At 46.2% G+C, this 22,925-nt stretch overlaps 1 protein-coding gene across 7 annotated transcripts in view; it reads right to left on the bottom strand.

The window, feature by feature from the left end:
* CSMD2 (CUB and Sushi multiple domains 2) overlaps positions 1-22,925 on the bottom strand; it is a 276,129-nt gene that overhangs the window by 54,633 nt on the left and 198,571 nt on the right. For all 7 annotated transcript variants that reach the window (XR_002432467.1, XR_002432468.1, XR_002432469.1 and 4 more), the window contains exons 31-41: positions 18,621-18,815; positions 17,596-17,712; positions 14,876-14,989; positions 14,111-14,206; positions 11,485-11,688; positions 10,837-10,961; positions 7,173-7,269; positions 5,757-5,861; positions 3,033-3,151; positions 2,867-2,936; positions 96-212 (exon numbers count right to left, since the gene is read on the bottom strand). Coding sequence is in view for 3 of the 7 variants with exons in the window: in XM_021375375.1 (XP_021231050.1) it covers positions 96-212; positions 2,867-2,936; positions 3,033-3,151; positions 5,757-5,861; positions 7,173-7,269; positions 10,837-10,961; positions 11,485-11,688; positions 14,111-14,206; positions 14,876-14,989; positions 17,596-17,712; positions 18,621-18,815 (1,359 nt within the window). In the remaining 4 variants the exon portion in view is untranslated. The remainder of the gene's footprint in view (positions 1-95; positions 213-2,866; positions 2,937-3,032; positions 3,152-5,756; positions 5,862-7,172; positions 7,270-10,836; positions 10,962-11,484; positions 11,689-14,110; positions 14,207-14,875; positions 14,990-17,595; positions 17,713-18,620; positions 18,816-22,925) is intronic.

Below are 22,925 nucleotides of genomic sequence, written 5' to 3'. Positions count from 1 at the left end.
CAGTGAAGAAGTTATGACGGCAAGCACACAGCTACACAGTCCTCTCTCTTGCCAAACTGCACGTAGCCAGCTCACACCAAAACCAAGTTACTTACCAAACCCCACTGGCAGCAGGATCCTCCACGTGCAGTCCAGGTTGCTGGGGTAGTTTCCTGGGAACCCCGGGCTCAGGAGGACTCCTTCCATCTCCTCTGCTGTTCCTCCACACTGGGCTGTAAAATCAACAGTGTCAACGGTCAGGGTCACTTGCAGGCCTCTCTGGACTGTGACCATGGCCAATCAGCCACGTTGAAAACAAAGAAATTAAAAACCTAAGAAGAGAAAGAAAGAAAGCCTGCCGTGGAACTAGCACTGATTTGCCCGACACTGAATGGCTGCACTACTAATGCATGTGCCTTTCTCCTGACCCAGAGATAAAAGCCTTGACCCAGAGATGCACTTTTGGTGACCACAGTGGGACAGACAGATTTAAGCTGCAGGAGGAGAGATGGACCGTCTGCTCTCTCTATGGACACCATAACAGTGCACATCATGCACACTGCACTTGTTTGAATTTTTAACCACCACAGAAATTACTGTGAAGAAGCAGAATGATCTTATTTTGACTCCATTTACCTCTGCTTTATCTGGTTAACTGATCTACCTTGGCTGCTATACTTGTCACTCTCGAGGCAATTACTGATAAATATAGAACAGCATGTTTGCACACTGACTGAAGCAAATTCCCTACCAAGAAGTGATCTGAAGATGACACAGCACACAAAATATGTTTACAAAAAGCATCACATGAAGCACAGATATCATCTTCTCAGGCTTATCTGGATGACCTCTACCTTCTTATAGTAATACCATCCAACAGAATACACCCAGGTGTGCTCCTAACATATTCTGACTGTGAAGGTACAGCTTCCCTCTGTCCAATATCTCTGTGTGTGCACTTGCTACTAATGAGGCTTTTCCCAGAAGTTCCTTCTTCCTTTTAATGGCTCTTTAGTAGTACTGCTGGTAAATTATTTAGGAGTCGACCATCTGGATGAAGTGGACAAAAAGAAAATCAGTCCACTGCCAGGGAGGCAAGGAGTTCTCTGAGCAGGGGAATGACACAGCCTGGGTTCCTGCACAGCTGGTTGGCAGCCAGCGTGGTCTGGCAGTATTTAAACACATCGGTGCACGACTCGCAAAGGACAAGGAGCCCCCGTGCTGCTAGCAGCTCCCCCAGGACTATGTCACTCGTAATGATCTGCACTTGGCTGGGGAGACATGTTTATGCGTCTCTGAAGCTGGATGACCTTTTTCAGCCAAGTGTGATGCAAGCTAAGAGATAGGAACAGACAGGTGGACAGGTGTTTGTATCACTTAACCACGACTGCCCCAAAGTGGAGACCCTGAACTAAATTGTGCTGGTGTCTACAACTGTGACAGCGCCTACAAGGCACAGCCCAGCCAGGCAGAATCCGGCTGAACAGCATGACTGATGCTGATCAAAAGAAGACAGAAGAAAACACGAAACTTGCAGTTGCTCAGCTTGTCATCAACCCCTGGTGCAATACTGGGATCCTCCTCCATGCTGGAACCCCCTACCCTGCTGCTGAGCTGAAGGGCTTCTGGTTTCTCCTAGTGCAAATCCCAGGGGCGTGAGCCCTTTAGCTCAGACATTCTGCTGTAACTGTCTCTGCACTTATTGCTGGCCTGAAGATCATCAGATGAAAGAGCTGTTAGCTCTTATAATTACTTTAAAGCAAAATGATGTAAGCTAAAACAGCAGGAGCCTGAAATAACTGTTAACTAAAGCTATTAAATGCATAAATGTCTCTCTCAAAGCTGTAAAATGTGCAATATGAATATTAAACATCTAGATTTGCTAAAAGCAAAATACTGCTTGAAGATAATCCAAAAACTCCAGCGAGTTCCTTTCACCTCTGTCTCTCTTCCCCCAGGCCTTGCTTCTGCCTCAATGGAAATTAATTGCCTGGTCCTCCCCTCCTAAGGCCTGAAACGCCCAGCAGCCTCAGACCGTGGGGTGTTACAGGCAGACACACAGGAGACCTGGCCCTTATGGTCACATGGGAGCTGCAGACACCAAAGTGAGGACAGCAAGGCACCAAGTGGTGCAGTTTGGAGACACTGGGAGGGAAACAGTAAAAGATGCAGTTTCAGTGACATCAAAATGCATTCCAAAAAAAGGAACCACAGCCCGCAGATCTTTCCTTAACGTGTAAAAAAGAACCAGCGAAAACAAACAACCCTCAACCCATAAAGTCAATCTGCTCCCAGTATAAAGTAGTTTCAGGTTTTTCCTCTTGAATGAGCTTTTATTGACAAAACCATTTTTGTATTTTTACACTTTATACTAGAACCACATTTTAAACATTTAAAATTAGGCATTCTGGTTGCCCCGTAGGGATGACTGCTGAAATTTCCCCTTGCGGCTAATAAAGATCTTTTCATGCTTTATCTCACTTCCAGAACAAGCTGCATTTCTCTGACTCACAGCTTCACACAGCTCCTGTCCTTCCTGCCGCTCCAGCAGCCCTCAGCCAAAGGGATGCACCTGAAAGAAAACTTACTGTACCGTGCCCCTGGCTGCTGTGCTGCCCTACCATGAAGAAGATAAAGCCATCAGCTGCAGCACGCTGTGGTTCATACAGCCACTTTTACAGCACCTTCACATGGGACAACAGGCTGAGAACCAGGGTGGGTCAGGAAATGCAGAAGGTTAAAGATCCCAGAGATCCTGCTCTAACAACACAGCTGGCTCAGTCTGGGCAAGAAGCTTCCCCCCATTTCACCAGCATCCGATTTACACAGATTTTTTAGAAGGGCACTACAAATATCTGCTGGGGGAGAAGTGCAGGAGGAATCCTACCAATGCAAAGCGGAGGGGGGTAGTTCCAGCGCCGCACGGTGCCTGGCATGCAGGAAATGTGAGAGTGTCCCTGACGGAGAGAAAAACAAGACAAAATTTGGAGGGTCTCCCTCCCGAATGCTTGTCGTTATCCCAAAAAAAAGAAAAACAAACCCCATTCCTCTACCTGCAGCGCGTAGCCTGGCTCGCACTGGAAGGAGACGACGTCGTTCACCAGGTAGCGCTCCCCGACCTTCAGGCCGTTCCCAGGAACTGGGGGCTCTGGGCAGCTGGACAGGCCGACAGCTGAAAGGCAAGAGAGGGGGGAGAGCTGTGGGAGGAGAGCACACACCTTCCCTTCATCCCAGCCCTGATTACTGACAGCCTCCAGCACCGACACTGCAGGACGAAGTCCGGTGGTGTTCAGATCCTCCTCAAAGACAGCCCAGAGGCATCCTGGACATGGAGGTAATCACATCCCGTGCCCCCACTTTATCTGGAACACGCTGTTCTTAATGAAAGCATCACTAATCATTTTGTGATTCATGGCCAAAACCATTCCTGACCGAACATTAATGGCTCGACCGAAGAGCTGCATCTGCATCAGCACATCCATTCCCAGGGCAGGCTGACTCATTCTCAATGGTTCAGGAATCAAAACTCCCATCACCAACCCTCCTCATCAGCCCTCTGTATTCATGGTATGTTGTGTATTCCTTTAGTGACCAGGCAGCATTCGATGAAAGACTGGGGAGGATGCGTGAGGGAATTACCCATGTTGCCCCTTGCTTCCAATATAAAGGACATATTGTGTTTGCAGAATGCAATTTGTCCCTTCCTGGGTAAAAGCTGCTAAGTTTCATTCTCCTACCCGACTCTCCCTGTTTTCATCTACAGAATGAATTTTCCAAGTGATATAAAAGCGGTAAGCGAGGCCAGACTTTGACAGCACCTGCAGAACGGCCCACAAAAATGTCATTCAATCCCATTTCCACCTGAGCTATGATTCCGATCAGGGAGATCCTGCTGCTGCCACAAGATTACCTCTCACACCTCTGCACGGCTAGTGCTCTGCTCCAGCTGCTGGCTGCAGGCTGAGCCAAAAGCAGGTGAAGAAAAGAAGGAGAGAGGCGATGGTGACTCTCCTTCAGAAACCTGAGTCACGCTTCCCAGCAAGAGAGCAGGCAGTCCCTGCCCACCCATGGCTGAGCTGCCTGACCTTCAGAGAGATGGAGAAAACAGCCCTGAGCAACTTCCCATTCCGATCAGTAGCCACTGAGTTTCATTCAGTCCCACATACCATGAAATTTCAGTCGTACAAGCAAAGCAAAAATTGCATTGCTTTCCATCTGCCCTGGAAATCAACACCTATTAATTTTCTCAGCCAAGAAACCAAACAAACCTGGCAATCCCAAGCCTCACGAAAGCTTGAACATGATCATTGCAGTGTGGCAACACAACCCTCACAGAATTTATTGCTTGAAACAGAAGTGGGGAAGAAGCAGAGTTGCAGCAGGAGGATTTCTGTAACAACACACATTTCCCAAGCTCCCAGAGAGCACTCTAGTGCACACCTCTCCCAAATCTTCTTGGTTGCTGTAATTTTGCTTGATCCATTAATATGCAAGGTTTCCATCTGCAAACACAATAAACCTGGAAAGCTTACTACCAGTTGGCCCTCTAAAAGCACAAGCAGTCCCTGCAGTCAAACAGCTATACCCTTTCTGTGGATGTTGTGCAAAATGAAATGCACTTTCAAATCTATTTGCTGCTTTGGAAAAAATAAACAGAACACTGGTTGGCTTCAAAGACGAACACAAGATTTGTGATCAAAAGGAATTGTCAGACTTGGTGTCCAGCAAGAAACAATTATGTTTGCATTGCCCCAAGGAAGACTGCATGAACACAACAGCAGTCCCAGCACATCTCTCATTGGCTCAGCATCACTGCTACCAACGCAGGAACAGGGCCAGCCCATTACCATGCATTAACCAGTCCTCAGAGAGCTGCATGCACACCAGGCGTGCTCCTGGCCCTGTCACACCCCAATCTTTAGTACCCCGCAAATGCACAAGCCTGCTTGCTGTGCAACGACTGCTGGCTGAACATTCAATTCAGAGGCACTGAATAGAGCTGAGAGCTGCCATTCTGCACCTGTGAGCTCTACTCAACGCTCATTAGACAGCACCTTAAATACTGTATTCAGTTTTGCTCCCCACCATGTAAGAAAACCTTCAGAGAAGTGGAACAAGCTCAGCAGGAAGAGCTCCAGGATGGCCAAGGGTTGCAGCGCTGATCCTGTGGTGAAAGGCTGCCCAGAGTGTTTGTGCAGCCTCCATCCTTGGAGTTTTTCCAAAACAGACTGCATAAAGATGCAAGTAATCTAGTTTTATCTCATAGCTGACCTTGCTTTCAGCAGGAGGCTAGATGAGATTACCTCCTGAGGTCCCTTCCAGCCTGAACAATCCTACAAAGATCTGCCTAGCCCTGTATGCTGCCTCCTGCCATGACCAATACTGAATGCCTAGGAAGGACTGCAAAGAGCAGGCAGTCCCTCCTAGTATCTGGCAAGCATCGTTTAGGCACTGCCCAAGCTAAGATTACAGCACTGTGATGAACAGGCAAACTCCCCATGAATTTTTAATACTTTGGCTTCCACAGCTCCTGCTGTACTACAACACAGGAACCAAACAGAGCTGCCAAGCCACTCCGTGACCCCACACATCCTCCTCTCCATTTACACTCACTGCCTCTCTGCAGCTTGAGAAAAAGGGAACCACGCACGCACAGACCTTAAAGCTCACTGCCCCTTCCCCACACCGCGCAGCTTCCACTTCTACGAGGCAACAGCTCTGTAGCCATTTCTCCACTGCCCAGAGGTACTGTGAGATGAAGGCTGCATTGCTCTTACTTTTGTATTCCAGGTGAAAGCCAGCAGCAGAGACGCTGATATCCGAGTAGAAATGCAGATAGAGCTGGTTTGAAGTGCTGTTCAGCAACGCAGGCACTGTAGTTCCTGGGAAAACAAGAGGTGCACAGAGATACTGAAGAGGATTCTTTTTTCCTCCTTCATATCCTCAGAGACTTGCAGCAGAAGAGGCTAAGAACAGAAAGTCCTTTAACTTAACAAGCTCTGTTGGTTTTGATCAGGTTCTAATGAGGCCAATTGAGAAATACCCAAGGCCTCTCTGCAATGGCCTTTTCAAAGTATAATGATGAATTTCATCATGTGAAGTTTTACCACTTACAGACCAGACGGACTAAAAGCACAGAGAAAGGAACTGCTGAAGGGAAACAGTCTGGGTAGAGCTCCAGATTCCTTCTCCTGCTTCGTTCCCTGGAAGCTGCTGCAGCAGCAGGTCAGGGTGGTTCTATCCAAAATGCAGCTCAGGGAGCAGAGCCTGCCAGCCGTTACGCATGACCCTCCCTTCCAGCCTCAAAGCCCTCTGAACCCACGCTCATTCAGCAAGCAAGAATCAGGGCCGTTGGTTGGCAAGTATTTCTGCTATTTGAAAGCTTCACGGTGCTTCTGGGCTGCTTGTTACTCCCTGCTCTGCCAAAAGCTGCAGTCCCCAGTATAAAGCAGAAATGTTGTTTTGTAGCCCTTGCTCCGTTTCGGTGCAATCAGCCAGGTAGGTTAACCTGCCCATGCAGTGGTATGAGCTAGCACAACCCAGCAGCGCTGCAGAACTTCCACTTCCAGGCTGTGGAAGTGGTCACAAGTTAGCACACCTTAGAGAACATGCCAGAGCACATCAGGGAGGTGGATAAAAGGGGAAGAGGAAAGGCTCGTCTGCAGTACACTGCTTTCCAGCAAGGGTTAAAATAATAAAAATGGGCTTAGGGCAAGTTTTTGTAACAGACATAACACTCAGAGCTACACACACTAGCATTCGCCTCGCTGCTGCTGCAAGATCTTGAAGGTGCTGGTGATTTCCAGCATGTGTATGCCAACGGGATGATTGAAAGACCTCTCCAAGGTCTTCAGACCACAGGCAAGCTTCTGCCAGGGCTGCTAGGTCTCCAGCCTAGCCTTCTTTCTTTCCTTTAAGCATCTGATTTCATAACTGCAGCATCCCACCCCAAAAAACCCAAACCACTGGCTTTGTTTCTAAGACTCTCTATCAACGTTTCCTGCAGGCATACAATGTTTAAATTCCCAATTCAACAAAACATACAATTCCCTTTAAGCACATGCTTAAATCTGTTATGTTTGTGAAGCAGTGAAACATATGCTTAACTTTATGTATGTGCTGAAGTCCAGCTGATGCTAATAGAATTGAAGCTTGCACAATGGATTTCACTGAACACGAGGCTGAACACATACCAGAGAAACTTCCCAGCATGGTGGCTGTGTTATCTCCTCCATCAAACACTTCCAGGGAATCCCAGTTCTGCTCAGTGACAAAACTGATCACCTGTATCTGAAGTAACAACAGAAAAGGGGGAGAAAAAAAGAAATTCCTGAAGACTTTTGCAATATGTTCACATGAAAGCAATCACTAGCCACCCAGAAACTATTACAAGAACAAGGAAACCTCCATTATATCTCAAGATCTTTTAATCCAGTGAAGCTCTTTGCAATTGTCTTGCTTCCCAGCTTTTAATCCTATCACTCAAGTTGCATTTTCAAATTTCCCACCCTTCTCCATAGGGTTTGAAGGTTTATACAAGTCACTTGACTCCATGAGTCAGAACTTCAACGCAGTCCTTAAATGAGTAATATCATGGTACCTCACAAGTCTGCATTTACATTGAATAGCAGCTCTTACACTTGAGTAATGATAGAGATGTAATTGTGCGGTAGATTTGTTTTCCTTGATTATCATTTAAATGAATTCTGCCTTTATTTCCAAGTTCTGGGATTTCGAAGTATTCAGTGGCCCCTTATGAAAAATAAGCTGTGCTGTAGATCAAGTCTGCTGAACTGCCTGAGAGAGTCCAACAGCAAACCTGAGAGAGAGCCAAGATTCCATGGAAAAAACACCCTGAATCTGCATGCTCTAGATGAAATTTTCAGACAATCAAACTTATTTCCTAGGCCACCAACCTAAAAAAAGAGGCCCTGAAAGACAGGAGCATGGAACTGGCCCCTGACAAAAGGCTCCATTTCCCCATGGCAGTGGCACTGCTGCTCAGTACCGCCACTGGGTTTGGGGAGGAAGGTTTGGTAGCTCTGGCAGATTGATGTGTGTTTACATCACCCTCACACATCTGCTTACTGCAGAGCCTCGGTTCTTTGAGGTCTCTTTGGATGGAGATTTCCTACGAAGCCTGGTGCTTCTGATCTCAGCAGTCCTGCTGAATTCAACAGAATTACTCCCTTAAGCACTGAGCTCAGCAGGGCACATTTGCTGGACAGAATTCTTGGAAGAGGCTTCATCGCATTGGAAATCTAGACTGCACGCTCACAGATGCATGCATACACTCTCTCCTTCCCTCTGGAAATTCGGTGAAGCCCTCCCTTAGTTCCTTACGTTCTCATTCTGTACTTACACGTCTACTCCAAATACCTAGTTTGCTTTTGCTCTGGTAAACATAAAACACATGAAATCAAATCCCATGATTTCTGCCATTTTGACCTTTCTCCTCATTGATTTATTCTGAATAAGAAAGCAGACTAAAAAGTTCCAGCAAAGTTTCTTTCCCAAACAAAAGTAAGAGTTCATCTAGCAGAAATTGCAGTAACCCCTGCAGAGCCATTACTGATCACACTGACCATGTCAATACCTTTCAGCCCGTGTAATTACACTCCTGTTGTGACTTACATTAAAGACCATGCACTGAGAACGTGCATTTTGTTTGCTCTTACATTTTTTAAATTATTTATCCACCCCCATGTCCCCAACTTCTCGGAATAAACATTTTTAAGGACCTAATTCTAGTCTGACATGTGGATTCACAAGGGATCTGCATCTATTTACTGCCATGTATATAAATTAATTCACCCAGGAAGGTTTGCTCCAGGAATGAATAATTCATAGCAGAAGTGCTTGCTCGTACACTGATTACATAAAAATCCTACTAGTGACTCGCTGCTACTAAGAAAGCTTTAATTTCACCTCCTCCTCTGATTTACAGCTGTTTAACCTTTAATTGTTGTACAAAATAAGGGTAAACTGATGCTTAAATTAGTATCTAATAACCCAGAGCACGTTGCACGCAGCAGCGGGTGACCAGGGTGGTGCGTGCAGGGCGAGCTGATCGCAGCAGGCCAGCTCCCTCCCACCAAAGGACTTCCACTGGAAGAACCAGAACGGGTTTGCTGTCAGGGGAAAACGTCACCTTGCATCCTGCCCATGCGTAGGGGCAGAGCTGGGTGGGGAGGTGTGGGGTTCCTGGCACAGCTGGGAGTGGGGTTGGACGCTGCAGGGCCGCCGAGAACCTCCTGCTCTAGAACTGGAAACTCAGCTTCAGGTTTGACAATGGTAACAGCTCAGCTAACATCCTCAGCTGCAGGATGCACGCTTTTTTGGCTATTTGCTTGCATGTTGTGTTAGATCTCAAAACATCTGCTTCTCTCACAAAATGTCACACGTAGCAGAAGGGGAGGAATCCTTTGAAACACTTCTTTGACATTACATTTTCTACTTCTACATGCAATAGCTGCATTTGCACAACCAAAGAGGTGAGAAACAAGAAATGCTTTTAGCAGCCTGCTGTAGTAGCTGCGTTCCTCTAAGCTCAGGAGATGTACACAAGAACAGTTCCACAGGCTGAGAAACTGGCAGCAAAGGTCTGCATTCAGAACACAGCAGTGCAAAATACAGACATCTATTTACATCACTTTAAAAATTAAGTGAATTATCACCTCCTGATCCCAGGAGTCCCGAGCAACTTGCAAACTGCCTCAACTGTGGAGACATTTAGCTGAGCTAAATGGATCCCTCTGCCATTTAGGGGATTGAAGCATTGCTAAAATTTCAGATGAACAGAAAGAAACTGACAATAAGTGCTGAAGCTTTTGAAAACACTTGGTTATGGCTTCAAAATCAGATGAGAGAAAATGGGAATTTGCTGGACCTGGCAAAGGGCACAAGCTGGTGTTCCAGGCTGTACTGTTTCGCGGGGTACCACTACAGCCCCCACCAGTTTGGCCTCCACACTCTCCAGTCCAGGCTGCAGCTCTGAGTTCTGCTGGTGACATCACGTAAGAATATCCCTGAGGAGAAGCAAAACCATAATCCAACAACATGGAGCTGATGTTTCAATATAACCGGTGAGAGAAGCTCAATGTGGCAGAGAAGGAGGAATCCACCTGCAAGTCTTCTGGCCAAACACATGATAGAGAAATAAAAGCACTTCAGAAACAAAACCCTTGCAGACAAAGAGGTGTAAAGAAGACAGAAACCCTCTGTTAATGAGAAGAATGAACCTATTAAAGAATCCATCTCCTCTGCGTCAACTGATTTCAGTGTAATGCATGGTAAGATATTTTCTGTAGGGTGAAGTGCACGTATACTGAATAGGAACGTAATCTAGACTTCGTCTCTAATGTTAGGCTTAATTCTTACCATCCTCTAGCAGACAAGACTCTTTCTGCAGAGAAATGATAAGGACCACACAAAACCTGGAGAGCCCATTTACCTGGAGACAATGAACAGCAAAGCTCTAATTGTATTATCATACTGCTGTAACTCTGCTGGCAGAACAAAGCTGCAGTGGCACTCTGAGCAAGCTGCTCTTCCTTGGTATGGCTTACAATGCTTTCAAGGTCGCATAATCAAGGAGTATAAAGGTATTTGCCCAAAACATCACAATTATTTTGTCACAGCAAAACAGCCACATGGTTCCAACTATTTCCCACGGAGAGTGCCACCAGGAGGCAAAAATCCATGGGAACATTACCCACTTACGGCAGCAGCAGTGTAAATGAATGTCTGGTTCCAGAGAATTACACACTCAACCCATCTCAGCTTCCTAGCACAAAGCCTCTAAGTGCACTAGATGCTGTGTTTTCTCCTCTCTGTATCGTGCTGCTAACTCAGTACCTGGATTCCTGCTCCCTCGGGGACTGATATCTTCCACACACAGTTGAGGCTGTTCAGGTACGGCTCTGGGAAGCCAGGGGAGAGGATGGTGCCTTTGCGCTCAGTCAGATTTCCACCACATGGCACTGGAATAAGCAAAGCAATGCTTGAACATAAAAGGCTTTGGCTTTTATACAGGAATACTCTCTTTAAAGTATCTGTTCATTGACAGAAAAAAAAACAAAACAAGCAGAACTGGATCATGATTTAAAGACACGATTTGCAGGAATAATCTCTTTTCTGTAACTCTCCCAAATAACTTCTGTCATCAGCTGCAAGCAGTCCTGAGGCGGAGGCAGCACAGAGTGTTTCAGCCCATGAAACCCATTCAGGACTGCTCTCCTCTGAAGAAAGGGAAAGCATCTTCAGATCCTATTTACAGCAGATGCTATCCTCGATTCCAGACCTGAGAACTGGATCCACATGTCCTTTCTCAAATATTTTAGTTTAATTGTCTTTGTACATAAACAGGCCTGTTGGCATGTACGAGGCAAGAAATAGCTTTCCCGGTTTTCTTTGAACCATCCCAACAGCTGCCGTTCATTTCCCTAGCACAAACAAGCTGTATCGTTTTGCCTTTCGCTCACCCCCCAAGCCCGGGACACCTACCCACGCAGGTGGGTACAGAGACGTTCCACTGAGCCAGTGCACCAGGCATGGTGAGGCACTCGATGCTGCGGGAGCCCTGCAGCACGTAGCCGGCGCTGCACTCGAAGCGCACCACAGCCCCCACCGCGAAGTCGCTGCCCAGCCGCCGGCCGTAGCGCGGCTCCGGGACCGAGCTGCACTGCGTGGCACTGGTGCGAGGAACCGCTGGCGTGGCACAGGAACCATCAGCAGATGTGCAACGGCAAAGCAAAGGGAAAAGAAAAAAACAACAATCAAAAATAGAACGAACGGAATGGTTGTAGCAAACGTTTGGGAAATGTGAAGTGTCCGCATTGTAAACACTCATCAGTACAGGAGGGGAGTGCAGGCAGTGAGCTCTGGGAGGACAGGGGTCAGCTTTTGGCTCTGCATTTGCTCAGCACAATCTGTGCCACGGCACAGCGAAGCCCACCGTCAGGACCGGGATGGGCAGGCAACGCAGCCCTGCAGGCTGGAGTTACCTTTCTCTTGTTGTCAAGTTAAAGATCCAACAAAAATAACACAGGAACTTGATGACACTAAAACCCCAAAGAGTGGCTGAATCCAAGCACAACCAGTGAGAAGAAAAAGAAACAACATTTCACCCAAACTTCTGTCAATTCAAGTGTTATCTGAAATAAAAGTATTTAGGACACTACAGAACCATGGATGCTTTCTGAAGAGGGGACTGAACGCCTTCAGAAAATGTATCACTGCATCCAAAAGGTCATTTCTGCATAGAGAAACCAAGGAATTCAGCAATGACTTTCCAAAAAGTTGGCTTGCTATATAATGATAGAGTTTTCCACTGAGGCTCTTCCTCAGCTCTCTTGGCCACTTTACTACAAATGACAGTAATTTTAAACAACCTTCTCTGTGATGGGAAGGGTAAGAGAAAGAAAAGGGGAATTTAAGTTGGGATACGGCATCACCAATCGTTGAAACTGTCTGTGTTCCTGTTCAATACTGGAAACAATAGTTAAAGAAAGAAAGAGAGTCTGACAGAAAACTGGAGGGAAGTATGAGTCAAAGAAATGTCTACTGCTGAGGAAGAAATCAATTTGTATTTTTCTCTGAGTTGCCTTACAATTTATTAGTGTTTAATGCCTGAGTTGCTGGGATGGGGGAAAACTTACAGACGATGAACACATTAGCTGTATTGTTTGTCTGATTTTCATTTGTTTCAGGAAGATGAACGTCAAATAATTCTGTGTTTTTGTTTTACCCACTGTGCCTCTGACTCCTTCAGCAGTCACACATGCTATGGCTCCACTACCAATACATGGGCTGCCTGGGAAAGTGGACAGTGAGACACTGCGCTGTGACAGGTGTTGACGGCCTTGGGAGGGGAATGGAGAGGCAGAAACAATCCACTTACAGTGATGTGCAACTTTAGCTAAAACCAAGATAGCCAGAAAACTTGTGGATCTGTACCATTGCTCAGATAGCCCCAGTGCAGCCATCTGGAGCCAATGAGCATCTGCCTCGCCTGTCTCCAAACCACCAAAAGAATCTTCCATGTGTGTCTGACCCTGCAGCTCTGCTCTCCCATCCAGGCTGCTTTCAAATGTAGGCTTCCAATTCCTTAACCTCAGGGGAACTTGCTGTACATGTACCATCACTGAATGGGGGAGTCTTTGAGAGAGGCAGAGCTCATTGATATAAAAATGAGAGTACATGCTATTAGATCCCAGCCAGGCAGGTCAGAACCAGGCATGCCTCTTGCTTTGACTATTGCAGCAATCACTGAGAAGTATGCAGCTCATAACTGGCATACAGGAAGGAGGAAGTAATCCTTACTGATTCCATAAAAAAATTTGTTTTGGCAAAATCTTTAATGATTACTGTCAGAACTACAGTTGTTTAAAATAATTAGGTAGAAATTAAAGAGAATGTATCTCTGGATACTACAAAATCCAGAACATGCCTTACTTCACCCCTGGAGAAGGTACAAATAGTCCCTGCTGCCTGTGGCCCCTTTTACAGTAACACATGTGAATGCTTGGCTGAACCACAACTAGACAAAGCATGTGGGTGAGAAAAACACTTCTGTTTTCCCACTCTTCTGTACATCACTTTCTATTTACTACTTTAAAATCTCTAAGTGGGACTCACTCGATGCAATGCAAGCTGTTACTGAAAGGATCAAAGGGCAAAAGTTTGACAGCAGGGGACCTAAGCCTATGACACGCAGAGAGGAAGGATTTTGCAGAGCTGCTAGACAAGTGTTCAGCTGCTTACGCTGAGAAATATGATAAAATGCCAGTGGGAAAAACTGCTTGGGTATAAATCTCAAGAACTCACTGTGTATGCAGGCATGATTCAATGAGATACTTCTGATACTAATCCTGGGATGTGCGAGGGCTGAGGCTGAGTGCAAGTGGAAGGTCTGAATACTAAGTACCTCCAGGAACCACAGACACCTGCAAGCTCCCTGCTACCAAAATTATCTCCATCTCCATTGGTATTTCCTGTTCAGATAGAAAGTGCGCAATGACCCACAGATGCTGAAAGCAGTTAATACTGTTTACAACACTTGAAGACATATTTTTGACCATTATCTCTTAATATCTACCCAAGGACACCTTCAGAACACAACTGTACTCACCTTGGTAGACAAAATGAAAGCCTTTGGCTGTAGATTGCCCCTTGGAACTAAATTTGATGAGAATCTGGTTGGTGGTAGCTAATGGCAATGATTCACCTGGATGAGGAGAAAGAATAGAAACACAGAAGACAGATTACAGCATCAGCTATACCAATGGCTTACTGAAGCTTCTCTAGGGCTTGCACACAATACTGTTATGCACAGAGCAAAGCATACAAGAAAGACAGGGAGCTGTTAGAGCGGGTCCAGAGGAGGGCCACAAAGATGATCAGAGCACTGGAGCACCTCCCCTACGAAGACAGGCTGAGGGAGCTGGGCTTGTTCAGCCTGGAGAAGAGAAGGCTGCTGGGTGACCTCACTGCAGCCTTCCAGGACCTGAAGGGAGCCTAGAAGGAGGAGGGGAGTCAACTCTTTACAAAGGTAGATAATGGCAGGGCAAGGGGCAATGGTTTTAAGTTGAAGGAGGGAAGATTTAGGTTGGATATCAGGGAGAAGTTCTTTACCAAGAGAGTGGTGAGGTGCTGGAGCAGGCTTCCCAGAGAGGCTGTGGATGCCCCGTCCCTGGAGGTGTTCAAGGCCAGGTTGGATGGGGCCCTGGGCAGCCTGGTCTGGTATTAGATCTGGAGGTTGGTGGCCCTGCCTGCGGCCGGGGCATTGGAGCTTGATGATCCTTGAGTTCCCGTCCAACCCAAGCCATTCTATGATTGAATATCAGACTATCTTTTAACTTACTTTTTTCCCATGGGAACAGGGGCAGGTCCCTACCTGTATGAGAGCCTGAGAGGGAGCTGAGGAGCCGGGAGTGCTGGTTGGGGCCATCGTGAACCTCGATGATGTCATTGAGTGCAGTCTGGAAGAAGGCAAACTGCCCGAAGACCACTGCAGAGAGAGGCAGCCCATCAGGCAGGCCAGGCCACGCTGCGGCCTACACAGCCAGGACCCGAGCTGCAGCCTACGTGGTCAGGCCAAGTTGTGGCTACACAGCCCAGCCCTGAGCCGAGGAATATACAACCAGGCCCTGAGCTGAGGCATTTCAGCTGCTTTTATTTCAGGAATCTGGCAAGGATAACAAGGGCCTGACTGACAGCCCCGGAAGCTGGGAGCCCTTTATTTATCCACAAAGTCAGCATAACAGAAGCAGCAACCAGCCTCCCCCGTGTTTGTCTGCTAGTACGCTTTAACGCTGATTCATAGGCCAAAAGGGACTGCTTTATGAATCATCCCATTTTCCTGCCTACATAACACAAGGTATGTAATTTCACCAACAGATAATTATTATTTGTTATTTATATTGAGTCTCTGTCATGAACTGGGCTCCCACTGCATTAGGAATTGTACAAAACCTGAACAAAACAACAGTCCCTGTTCTGAAGGAATGAATTTCTAGATTGTGCCACTCTGGCCAGGGAGGACCACTGCTAGGGAGGAGGACACTCACAATTTTACAAACAGCCAGTCCTAGGCCTGTCTATAGAGACTGCTAATAAGGCCACTCAGATCGCTGGGTCTCACCGCATACATTGTCAGTGGGCCTACGGGCATGCAGTTATAAAAAGGGAGGAAAAAATAATGAGAGGATCAGAGGGTTGTTTGTTTGTTTGCTTAATTAGCACAAAATACTTCAGTTATTTATCTTTATTTTTCAGAATAAAATAACAGGTTCTTTTCCTCCCAAATCTGCCCATACAAGTTTCACCCCCTACCCCACCCTTCTCTCCTCTCCTCCCTTTGCATTTTCAAGCTGTAAGAGCCCAGTTGCAGATGCACAAGCTGAGAGGTCTCTTGCTGTGAAATTCATCATTCACCAAGCTATAACATTTGTTTCCTGCATATTCAGGTTTCCAGCACAGCTTTGATGCTAGGAACACTGAAAAAGTGACGACAGCACACCCTGATGCCTGCTGTCCACAGAAGCGGCAAAGTGAAGGAGATGGGAAATGCATAACATTTGCTACTAATGGTTTTCCTGGTTGCTTTCAACGAAGCCATTGAAAGGTAGCGGGTGGAGAAAAGAAACTAATTTAGCTGTCATCCTATAGTTGGCAGAAGTCACACTTGCAGATCAGGACTGCCTAGCCCATTAGATACTGTGTTTCTTAAGACAGTATCAAGATCAGCTGCAGTAAAGCAGGTTAAGAAGTGTGAGCACAGTGTAGTATTTCATCAGTTAGAGGCAGGAACTTAGACGTAACCCAGATCCATTTGGGCAGAAGGGCAATTCAAGTGAAGGGAGCTTATAACTGAAGTGAACGGCATCCTTATTTCACACCTTGCTATCTTAGCAAAGGAAATCAAAAACAACTGAAAAGGCCACAGGGACTGACTGGAACAAGATCAATATAATGCACTGAGAAACTGTATCAAATAACTGAATTTAGAGACCTTCACCTGCCAGAGCTATCAGTGCAAGCACTCTTACAGAGCTTCAAATTCCCTTCAAATAAGAAAATATGTTAACCAATACCAACACCCATCAAGACACCTGCCTCAAACGTTCCTACAATGTCCACCATGCTTTTATCGTAACTGACCAAAATTAATAAAAGAATGACAATCCATTTAAATGAGTCTGACTTTAATGGGCATTTATGTCTCAATTCAGTAGACAGACTGAATGAGCAAATAGATGCAGAATATCAGCTCATTCAAGCCAGCTACCAAACCATAGATTTGGTGCTGTTAATACTTCATTTACCAGCAAGCTTTCCCTTTCCTCTCTTAGAAGGTGCTTTCCTTTAATCTGTAACTGTACTGCATTCATTTAAAAGTGTATCATGCACATGTCACAATGAACATACAAGAAAAATAACATCTACAAGGAAACTTTACTCACGCAAGGTATAATAAACAATACAAATGCCTGCCCTCTCTCAGAACATCTGGGAAAGCCATCGTTTCAGTTTTGACAGCTTTTCTATCAGCTGACCGTAAGTACCATATGACACCAGACAGGAGCTAGCTCACAAAGCTCGGTCCTAATCATTGAACAGGGTTGTCAGAATCTTCAAAATACATCTGGCATTGCTCAAACAATACCATTTGATTTACGCAGTATTACCTGTAAGTCCTAGCTGCATGTCAACAGAACTACACGTGTATGTGCTTCTCCATGCAGACAGATTATTTAGAACCTCGGTTAGAATGCATTTACAGCAAATACATTCTGTACTCTCAGAGTCTGCTGTTAGTATTAAGCACCATGAATTATTTTTTGCTGATTTTTCAACTGTGCACAACCGGATAAAGCACAGGAACTGGAAGGAGAATGACAAGACCGTGGTTTTTGTTAGATTTGTTTTTTTCCCTCATTTTTGATAATTCTGAAATTCAGAAAATTTCCATAAGCTTCAATGACCTCAAAGTACAATTAGCACGCAGCAGTGCCATCTTCCTATTTCCCTTACATCTATTAACACATGCATTTATTCTACTGCTTCATCAGAACAAAGTCAGGTGTCTGAAAATCTGTCAAGAAAAAAAAATACCGTAGTCCTTCGGCACCACGATGAAGTACAAGCAGACTTGTCCACTGGTGTAATTCTGGGGATAATTTGGAGAGAGGACTACACCATCTGAGCCTGTGTACTGACCGCCACAGGGTGCTGTAAGACAAAGACAAGAGGAGATCACCGAGCATACCCTTCCCACAGCCTTCTCTGAACCACCAGCCTTTTTCCTGCTGCTCTGAAATCCATCTCCGCCCACGTTTTGTAATTCTGAGCAGTGTCAGCTGCCCCGACCTATGATCGATTCTGTGCTTCAGGCATTGCAGCTCTCGCTGCAAGTTCTTATTAAGAAAAATAAGGCTTATCCTAACCTGAGTTCATGCCTGCTTCACATTTAATTATTAAGACCATGCTGAGGCTAAGGGATGCCATGTATGGTATTGTAGCCTAATGGGTGATTTGCACTACTCTCCATCTGCTCTCAGAGCTCAGGGCCTGACAGCACGAGCTCCTGCTCTTTTTGCCTTTCCCAGTGGCAGGAGCTTGGCTCTGATGGGAGCCCAAGATCCCATTCTTCCTGCCATCAGACGACAGCTATCTCTTCTGCAGCTTCTTATGTTAAGAAGATCTAACAGCAAACCCATCATTTAAATCATTTTCTCATTAAGCCAGAAGACAACACACACACACAGAAACACAACACAGAACGGCTAAGAAAAATTGCCTGTTCTCTCAAGTTATGACCCTACTCAGGACAGCACGTGCTTAAGGGCTTTGATTAGCAGGGATTCAGTTAAGCAAATGTTTAAGTAGGTTCCTGAATTCTGCCACGCACGAGGGAAACAGGCTTTGCTATGCAGATCATCTCTTCTGTCCTGTTTCCTTCCTCTTTAAAATGAAGGTTCAAGAATTCTTATCAAAGTCAACTCTTTCTGACCCTAGGGTGGTAGAAATGAAAGAATTACGGAATGCTTTTCTGCCCCTTTGCAAGCAGTTCTACACAAAAGTAACACCAAGTGCTGCAATGGAATAAACTGCTTTAGTGTTAGGCCCTTTCCCCTTACCTGTACAGGTAGGTCGGGGTTTGTTCCACGCAGGTTTTCCATCCTCTCCCATTATACACGTCAGCGTGGAGACCCCTTCGATATCATACCCTCCATCACAGTAGTAGGTAATTGTAGATCCCAGTTTCAGATCTGTACCCACTCGTGTACCATTTTTAATTGATCCAGGATCAAAGCATGATTCCCTGGGATTTTCTGTAAGACAAAATTGCCAAGATCTTTACTGGTCTGGTACAGCTATTTTCAAATTGTGGAAAATGACATAATTTTTGGCTGTTACTGCTTTGGATTCTCACTTAAGCATATCATAAAGACCAGTACCACTGGAGGATTTAGATTTCAAACATTCTCTCACGCTGCTGAATGTGGGAAATTACTTGGGTCAGATTCTGGTCTAGATCATTCACTGACGCTCAGCTCCAGTACAAATATACTGCGAGAAGGAAAGCTTCAGTTCACACACATTAACTGGTACTCAAAAACCAATCAACGAGGCAACTCTCTATGCTCGCTCTCCCTCTTCCACAGGAGGTTGCAGGAAACTCTGCAAGGCAGGACATATTGAACACAGATTGAACATACAATACTTCAGATGTGGTACATCTGTTCACATTATCTCACTGGCACCTATCACGTCAGTATCTGAGAGCTGCCTGCTCTTGCCATGAAAACGCACAGGGCCACGTGCTAGCTGGTTGACTCTCCAGATGTGCAGCATGGCTGCAATTACTGCAAAATGATTACAAGCAGTTAGACAAAATGAAGGCATTTTTCTCTGTTCACTATGCCCTGCAGAGTTAAAAACCCCATTTACATATGAAAATTCCAGTAAAGACTAAGAGCCTTCAGGACTTGGATGTTTCTTTCCTTCTTCTGAGGGCTTTTTTTTCCCTTTGCTTCCTTTCTTTTTTTTTTTTCTGCACAAAATATAATTAGAGGCTTTGATTAATCCTGCTCTTTTGTCATTTGGAAATTGCTCATTAAAGATGAGGGTTTTTCTGAGAGCAATGGGTCTGTGAACAATTATAGCGCGTCTAAGTATTAAATCACAGGCTTTTAGTATTTGGGGAGGGGCTGGAGGAAGAAGGAGAAAACAGCCAAGCCCCCAGGTCTTGCTTTTGTTCCTTTTTTCTCCCCTAGCAAAAAATAGGATTCACTTTATGGCCTCCTTCACACAACAGCCGTCCCAGAGATCCCATAAGAAGGGCACAAAAGGCTCGAGATGTTACCACCAGGAACAGCTGCCACTGGTTTTTCCTAGAACACCAGTTCCCCATTTTGGGAGCCACAGACAGGCAAACCTCCAGTGCTCCTCTCGGACATATACTCTTGTGCAGAACGGTCATCACAGCCCACGGGAATGAGTGAACTGCATCTTGCATTGGCCAGCCCAGGCCCTGAGGGTGAGCAGGGCAGATGCACAGCCCAGAGTCCACCGCAGCACACAAGCCCTTCACAAGACTAAGTGCTCCATCTACATTTCCAAAGTATTTATTCATTCTGCAAGTCTTTACCTCCCTGAATTGCTAACGTTCACTTTTAGGCCCTTTCATACAAAAGCTGCATCCAGCGGTTTCTTATGACCACTTTCTGCCTCTCGTGTTGTTAGGAACAGCCTCGCTGCCTTTCATCTAACAAGCTGATGGGGCTTCAACCTGGCAGCCAGCCTCCCAGCCAGCTGTCAGATGTCCCAGCCACGTGCTTGATCTCAGCTTCTGCTCTTTCTTTGAGAAGCCGCGATGCTCAGCGCTCAACTCACTGCTGGCGGCTGCCAAGGAGCGCAGGCTGATTGCTGAGATGGCCCCGCTGCTTCTGATGTGTTCTCCTCATTCCTGACCGCTTCCCTGTTCCCTTGAGGGTCCGTGCCTTCTTGGACACCACTCACCTCCTGACACACCAGCACGCCTCCAGCTGAACGCTCCTCTGCTGAACTGCCCCAGTCATCCTCAGCGGCACAAAGGAAGGCAGGAGCTCGAGCTTAAGGAAGCACTGGGTTGCGTGGTGACAGCAAAAGACTCATAGAGGGATGCAGAAAAACCACAGCTAGCTCAGCCTTTGATTTATTGGGCTACAAAGTGAGAACAGCACTTGCTCATTTAGAATTAGTGTTTTATTTTCAGTCACCCACTTTAGAAGTTGAGGACTTCACCACCATGTCCCAGTGAGCATGGAGTCAGGCTGCCAAATGTTTACAAAAGAACCAAGACAAAAATGCCACGAGAATTGGCTCATTAGCCCAAGGAAAGCAGAGACTTCCCGCGCTTCCCCTCTCCTTTCTCAAGGAAAACTCAAAGCCTGCAGGAGCTCCTAGACAGGGAGGCCAGGCTTTTATCAGCGCGTTCAGAACAGCTCCATCAAAGAGCGCTGCCTGCCCCGCGCATCACGAGCTCCGTGCCTGTGAACACATGCAAGCCTTTGATAAGCACTAAGCCTTAAAGCAACACCCAGAGAAAATGCTTAGAAGAGTTTTTCACAGCAGTCACCACAGACTGAAGAAAGGACAAATTACATCAGGATCTCCCAGCCCGGGTGCAGCACAGCCTCCTCCCACTCATGCCAGCAAACCAGGCTGCCTGTTCCAAAGACGACCTCTGGGCTTTCACACAAAGTTGTTTCAGGCTCAAGCACCATTTCCCATTTGTTTCAACAGCAAACGGTACTAGATGTTTTTTAAACAGCTTGCCTTGCAACAGATTTTGCACGACAGTGCAAACTCTGTGAGGAATTTCCACCTTAAATAGCCCATAAGTAATGCTGAGTGTATGTTTATATGCTCAGGATGGGCAAAATACTTCTGGCAAAATAATAATGGATTTGAAATAAGGTGAGGTTTTTTTTTCTTTCCCATTCCTTTGGATGGGTGAAAAGTAATCAGTTTTGCTTCATTTGCTTTCAATTTCACGCCTCTTCACTTTTGGCCTGAAACAGAAACAGGAAGCACTGAAGAAGCGTGAGAAAACCTCCTGCTTCAGAGCACCTCACCTGGGAGCTCCTTCCCACTCGGTGCCCCGTGCACGAGGAGCCAGACCTGGGTGCTCAGCAGCACGGCATCAGGGCACATTGCTGCGATGGAGGTGGGAACCAATGGGCTCTGACCCACGCTGTGCCCGTGGCTGCAGACCTACCATGCTCACAGGACACACAGCAGGGAGATGATCTGGGAAGAGCTCTCCGAACGCCTGCTTGCCTCTCACAGCGCTAACAAAGCGCGGTCTCCATTGACAAATATCAGGGTATGAATACGAAACGCGCATCTCAAGTTCCGTGGTTTGCAAGATAACGTGATGCAAACTGATGGTTAGAATTCAGGTGATTTCCCAATGAGAAAAGACAGCTCCTGTTACAGATATTCACACCCAGACCAATTCAGAAGGATAGCTGGTGGCATCTTCTGGCTGCAGCAGCTGAATGGGAGCTCCTTTAAACGGACTGCAGCCAGGTTTGGGGACTCACCTGGCGCTGCTCTGCAGCCATAAATCCCCCACGTGTAACTGAGGCACAGAAATGTAATCTTGCTTCACAAGCTAATGCATATGGAGATACTGAGATAAAGGCTTTAAAAAAATTCTTAAGCAACCACTGGAACAAAAGATAAATTTTAGGAAATTGCAAGCAACGTCTTTCCTGTATTTAAGCTTTTGTTTTGTCACTGTCCTTCCTATTGTGTAGTGAAGAACTTATCATCCTTTTGCTTTGCCAGACTAATGCTTGTCAGGCTCCAGTGAATCTGCTATGAACAAAGCAGCTTCCAGGAATGGCAGCATTAACCAAGCTGGCGTTGCAAAGAAGCACTTTGTTAAGGACTGTGCTAACTTCCCCAGACCTTAATGGGATTCCCAAGGAGAGCACTTTTCCAGCCCAAAGCCAAAACCTGCTCACCACAGCTAACTCATCCCAAAGGATGCACTCCTCCCAGGCTGAAATCCCCCCAACTATTGTTCTGAAGTTTCACCTTCCCCTCTGAACCCAGCCAAGGCTTTACACAGACTGCACACCGAACCTCACTGCACTGAAGCGTATGAGCACTTAAGATTTTTGCTAGTAACCTTACTTTGATCTTTCATTTTGCTCCGCAGCTGACAGTGCATCATGGGTACAAAGCAAAGATGTGAGCTCATCTATCAGAAATCCCACTGGAGTCGCACATCAGCGTGGCTCAATGGGGAACCTGCCCAGCCGGGACCTGCCCCCCCCCACCTCTGTGGCACTGCTGCGTTCCCACTTCACTCTCTCTGCCACTCTCCACACAAAAATCAGCATAATAAAAGCCAAACTCATTCTTTTCTCTGTTTTCTCCACTCCTCC

Source organism: Numida meleagris, chromosome 22 (assembly GCF_002078875.1).
Source record: "Numida meleagris isolate 19003 breed g44 Domestic line chromosome 22, NumMel1.0, whole genome shotgun sequence".
In the NCBI taxonomy this organism is placed as follows: domain Eukaryota; kingdom Metazoa; phylum Chordata; class Aves; order Galliformes; family Numididae; genus Numida; species Numida meleagris.
The sequence above is the reverse complement of the archived record's forward strand: the minus strand, read 5'-3'. Positions and strand labels throughout refer to the sequence as shown.